A 6,171-nucleotide genomic window follows, 5' to 3' on the forward strand; every position below is an offset into this window, starting at 1 on the left:
TGACGTTAGCCTCGGACTAACCTCTCATCTCACACGATAATCATCATCGAAGGACTGGAATTCTGCTTCTGTTTATCTCGGTGAGGAAGTGATAGTTTATATCACTGAGTTTTGCTTTCCGTGGAAATTAGTATACTTATGTTTGTCTCATCGACGACTGACGAAATCGGCACTTTGTGATTCTTTAAAAAAAAAAAACGTGAGTGTAAGACTACTAATGGTTTGGCCTGCTTATGTGTTTATAGCATCGGACTGAAAGCTAAGCTATTCGTTAGTTAAAAGTCCTTAGTTGTAAACCGTCAGACAACCGTTAAACGGCTCCAGTCATCCGTTAGAACAAATTGGGCAACCGTTAGAACTTTCTCTTCATCCATTAGGCATACTTAGTTAGCCGTTAGAATGTTAGAACAAAGCGTTAGCACGCTTTGATCATCCGTTAGGCACAATTAGATAACCGTTAGAACGTTAGGATAAAACGTTAGAATGCTGTGCAGGCCGTTAACTATCCGTTATCTATCCGTCCGTTAGTGACCGTTTAACGGATAAGCGTTAAGGTACGTTTTCCCGTGCACGGTCACATATGCACAAAAGGGGAGTGTATGAGATCATCAACCACAAGTTCCTAGTGAGGGGTCACACTTTCCTCGAGAATGACTGGGATTTCAGTCTGATAGAGAAGAGAAAGAGAACTGCTGAAGTTTAATTGCCATGCGATTGGACCCAAATCGTCAGGGAGGCCAACTTAAAAAAACCATTCATCGCAATGGAAGTGGAGCAGTGTGACATGAAGGACTGGAAAGGACATCTGGCAAAGAATTATAAGATGGGCAAAAAGTACCAGGATGGCAGCCAAGTATGGATGAGGGAAATACAGTGGATGAACTTTGGGTGGGACGAGGAAGAGGACAAAGAAGGAGCATCAAGACTTGTGCACCACCCCGATGAGGTCTTGATTACAACCAGTTTTTCCTCTTCAGAGCCCTGGAAAAAGCTAAAGATCAAAGAGATCCAAACCAGAACTGACCAGCCGGAAAAACTCTACCACGGCAAGCTCCCCCTCAACCCAGCCAAGGTAAAGGACCTAAAGGCAATGGCTTCAAAATACCTGCCGGAGCCCCCCCAAAAAATTCTATTTACAAATGGAAGAAGGTGATAATGATGATAATGAGTAGATCCGGATACAGTATCAGATGAGGTAAGACAACCCATCCCCATACATGGGCTTCTTCCAATGATAGTTTTTTAAATCTAATTTTAGCTGCTTGGCTATTTTGAGAGAAACAGCTGATAAGCCAGTTGTAATGACATAGCTGTGTGACCATGGGAACAAAAATCACAGTGAAGCGCGAAGCTTTAAATAGATTTAAAAAGAAAACTATCGTGGGGCATGGGGATGGGCCCTCTTATCATCTCTTGACAGTACCCTTGCTATTTCGAACTCAAAGAAATTTACCTTTAAGCGTCTTTTCTTTCACTCATTTACTGTCGGTTATTTCAAAACACCTGCAATTTCGAAATTTTTGTTGTTTCCCACGAGTGGTTTCAATCAATCATTGAATAAATAGTTGACATGACTTGAAAAAAATCTAGTGGAGTAATAAATCTTCCTCAATATTTTACTTGCTTCTGTCCTTGAGTAGTCTCAGATCTATTCCTGCCGAAGTATTATAAGTCAGTTAATAATTTTGACAATCAATTTCAGAATAAGTTTAAGTTTAGAATTTTAGAAAAATATTATAGGTCTGAAGAAGGTCCAGTTTCCATATCAGGTGCCGGTTGATTGCATAATAAAATAAAGCAAGGTTAACCCGGGTGAGGCGTTTTCGACATTTGTATTGGTTTCTTTACTTTTTTGTGAGTCACTTGATTTTCCCCGTTCGATTTCGAACTCAATTGTTCGACAAAGACAAAATTTGAGTGGGAAAATTAAGGAACGGTCGAACGATCAACCTTCGCTTTAAAAAAATATCTCAAGGTTCATTGGCTGCGGCAAGCACGTAAATTTAACGAAAAATATTCAATGATTCAAAACAATATTAAGAAATGAAACTTGAAAACGATTTTCAAACTTGTTATTTTAGAACTTGTTATCCTGCACACAAAAATGTCCATTAAATGCAGTTTAGTTGGCGATGCGTGCATAGGCAAAACGTTATATTAGTGACACTAACAGTTAACAATCAGCGTTCCATACAATATCAAACATGTGGTGGAACCATAAGCCCTAAAAGGTGTCTCCTCTCTCAGGGTAACGAAGTAATGAACTGTAAAAGTTCATGAACAATCAAAATCTACGTAGATTAATCTTTCAAAAGAAGGCAGTGCGGTCAAGGCAATATTATTATTATTATTACATTCATTAGGAAATCTGAGCTATTTGGAGGAATCTGGACTTTCACGAAAGGGCTGTGCGATTTCTTTATGTACAGTATGAAATGGCTTCTTCAGGCTGCAAAACAAGGAAAAGGATCGACAAAGTCAGGAGCCCAGTAATGGGCTCCTGTTGAAGTGGATTTTTTTGTTCAGTTGATCATCCAAAGACACAAAACCCAGAAAAAGAGAACGGCTTGGGCTTCGAACCGCCTACATTTTCGAGGCCCATTTTTTGACGTTCAGTCATTTGGCTTCGTTTTTTGTCGTAAACGAAGACCAAACTGGCCAAAAAATACACGCAAACCCTGCTTATTAAAAAAAAGAAAAAAAAAAAAAGAGAACCTGAGTGGAAAGAAAGATAGAGTTACGCACGCATCAATCTGGGTACCTTCCAAAGTCAACATTCCAGTCGTTTAACCGAGTGCACCACGGCAGCACATACTAGTTCACATTATTGTAATAAGGGTTTATAATACCATTGTTATTCATATCGAACTTCAAATTTCCCGCTCCGTTGATTTTACGAAACAAAGTACTTAATTGGTTTCTTTTGTTTCCGCTTTGAATAAAAGAATGCAAGGAACGCCGACATGTTTTTTGCTTCATTTTTTTCTTCAAAATGGAGCAGAAATTTGCGAAAAAAAATACAGGGCAATGTTTTTCTATTAAATCAAAGGCCACATGCAAAAATTCAGCTCATTTAGATGACATTTAAAAAACGGCCAAAATCGTCACCTATGATAGTTTTGCATAAAACCCTTCAATTACGCTGACGCAGCACAAGAAATCAAGGAGCTAGTGGATAGCATGGACAAGGACAAAATTCAAAGGCTTACTTCAAACCAAGGAATTGAGTGGCAGTTCAACCCACACTTCGGTGGTGTATTTGAAAGCATGATCAAGTCGGCCAAGAGGGCAATATATGCAATTTTGAAAGAAGCAGATGTCAATGATGAGGAGTTACAAACCGTGTTTAGGGGAGTTGAGACTTTGTTGAGTTCCAGGCCTCTAACTACCTTAGTGGAGATGTCAATGACGAGACTGCGTTGACCCCAAATGACTCCTTAATTGGCCAAATGGGTGGTGAGCTAGCCCCAGATACAGTTGACACAACGGTGGTCAGTGTGCGTAAACAATGGAGACGAATACAGGAGCTGATTGGTAGAATATGGAGTCGCTGGATGCGAGAGTACTTGCCAAGTATTGGATCCCGGCAAAAATGGTTCCAACGTTTAACGAACCTAAGAGTGGGGGACTTAGTGTTGGTAATTGACCCAGACGCACCAAGATGGGATTGGAAACTTGGACGAATAGAGGCAGTGCATCCTGGCAAAGATGGATTAGTACCTGTCGTAGACGTCAGAACCAGAGGAGTAGTGGAACAAAGACCAATTTCCAGAATTTCACTGCTGGAATCTGAAGAGTACTAAGTGACCGGATGGAACAATGACATTAGCTAAACAGTGCACCATGAACACTTGAAGGAACATTTGAACAGTTCATGATTTGTTTAGTCACAGATTTTAAGTCTAAATCTGACAGATTTAACAATTGAACGTTTGACATTTGAAGTTAACATTTGAAGAGTTATTGGAACATTTGATCAATTCTCCTTATATTTGAAAAAGAAATCGATTGAAGTGTTGGATTTTCAATGAAAAGTAAATCCAGGAGGGGGAAAATGTTAAGGATTATTTTCTGTTCCTTCCTTTTTCTAAAATAAATTTGAAAGAGCAACTGGAAGTTAACTTCACGGGAAGTTATGTTACATGTCGGATTGATTGACAGCTTCAAATAAAAGACCTCAGATTTAGGGAAAAAGTGCTGACGCCATGGAAAAAATCTAGTGTGGATGTTTTGTCGTTTTTTACGGGACTTTTATCAATGAAGATCCAAGCACGCTTCAACCTATCCATGGTGCGGTTGTTTGACAGCCGACAGTTGGCCGATCGTTGGTCAACAGTCCGCCGACAGTCGGTAGTGGGGAGCTGTTCTTCACAATTATCGAGAATTAATTCAGTTTTGGCGATGATCATAGGTTATGTTGGCATACTTTGCTCACAATTTTCTACTTCAAATAAACTTGTACTATATAATCAAAAGACTGGAATGTATTAGAAATAATATTGTTTAAGTACGAGAATGTTAGATTGCATCCATTTAAATCTCACGCGCAATGTCTGAGGCTTGAGAGCTGAGTCTGCACTACATGTAGCATAACAAAATTTTATTCAGTTCAAATAATAGTTGATCTGAGTTCATTTAACCAAAATTAGGTGATCCAGTCCAGTCCGGTCCAAGTTTTGTACCTTCCTATAGCATGCTGAACAATGACAGCTCATAAATTTATCAGAACTACAGTGTGTCTCATCTATCTCATTACTGGATGTTATTTAACAGAGTTTCTTTTAATTTTCAACTAATTTTAGCTTATTTTCTATTTTCTAGCAATTGAAGGGCATCTTCATCAGCTGAGTCCCATCAACTGCAACAAAATTGCAAACGAATTTCTTTGATTGTAGTCTACAAACTAGTGAAGAAGAAAATGTCCGTTTGGTGTGCTACTCTCCAAACCAGAGACCAACACTACAACAAGCTTTTGAAAAGAATCCCCTATCAAAATAATTGGAACAAGAAAGAACACCAAGAGACCGATCTCTGACAAGGAAGAATATACTCTCTCCAAAAGTGCCAAACTCCACTCCATAAGTCTTGCATTTCCTTAAAATGACAAATTTGACAAGCTTCACACCTGTGAAGAAGCCCTAGAAGCACCTATTTATCAGCGAATTGACCTCAAAGGTTTAAGTCATTACAAAACAACCAGACAAACAAGCCATTGTCAAGAACGAGAAAACCTACTACAAAGTTGAGTGTATGGTAGCTGATCGCACAAATTCCATTAAATTAGTACTTTAAGACACTATTGACAAAGTATAGCAGGTAAAAGCTATTTGCTGCAAAATGTAACCGTACGTTCCCAGACAAAATTACAGACGCCAATACAAATACACAAGGTCTTCAAGAGAACCACCTCACAGGAGTGTGTAGGGATAGACATAAAGAAAAATATGTCATGCCTTGTCTGCAATCACTCCCGTCCAGATGACCTTACTAAGGAAGAAACCATAGTATGTCCACACTGTAAGGTTACTACGTTGTCATCACTGTTAAACTATAAACTTGTATGTCATGTCCTTATTAAAACTGACAAGGGAATGCACAGTTACACATGTTTTAATGACGCAGCGGAACACTATCTTAGAAAAATAAACCACCCTGTGCCTTTAGCAGATATGCCCATAGCTGATTTAAAATTTTTGTTACTGAAAGCAGGGAAACAAGGTATGATTGCAGACAAAACTGCAAAAAGAATACCTCAGTTTCCGTAAAAATGTATCCCTTCCTGTAAAGTCAATTTTGAAAAAAATTTGTTCCATATCCTCACAAGATTCCTGGAGAATCAAGTTGTTTGGTTAAGTTAGGTTTCATAGAGGATCAAGTTTTTATGTTAAGTTAGTTTCCATAGAGGATCAAGTTGTTGTTAGGTTAGTTTCCATACAGGATCAAGTCGTTTTGTTAAGTTAGTTTTCATGAAGGATCACGTTGTTTGGTTAAGTAATATTGTGGCAAATGTTAAATTATTTTTCAAGTTAAAGGAAAATATACTTCCACATGTTGAAACTGAAAAGAGCTCTGTCTAGGAAAAATACACTTCCATTTGCTGTTAGCAGATAGATCTATACCCATAGATTATTTTAAATTGTTATTACCAAAGGCAAGAACTATTGTACTTTG

The 6,171-nt window shown here is 38.5% G+C and overlaps 1 protein-coding gene and 1 pseudogene across 1 annotated transcript; both read left to right on the plus strand.

The window, feature by feature from the left end:
* The first annotated feature begins 584 nt into the window (after positions 1–584).
* Positions 585–4,644, plus strand: LOC146481121 (uncharacterized). Its single transcript, XM_085108831.1, has 2 exons — positions 585–1,149; positions 2,364–4,644. Exons 1-2 carry the CDS (start codon positions 764–766, stop codon positions 2,491–2,493), a joined length of 516 nt encoding a protein of 171 aa, XP_084964957.1. The 5' UTR covers positions 585–763; the 3' UTR covers positions 2,494–4,644.
* Positions 4,258–6,171, plus strand: LOC146481122 (uncharacterized; annotated as a pseudogene).

Source organism: Pavona decussata, unplaced genomic scaffold (genome assembly GCF_977016875.1).
Source record: "Pavona decussata unplaced genomic scaffold, jaPavDecu1.1 SCAFFOLD_51, whole genome shotgun sequence".
NCBI lineage: Eukaryota > Metazoa > Cnidaria > Anthozoa > Scleractinia > Agariciidae > Pavona > Pavona decussata.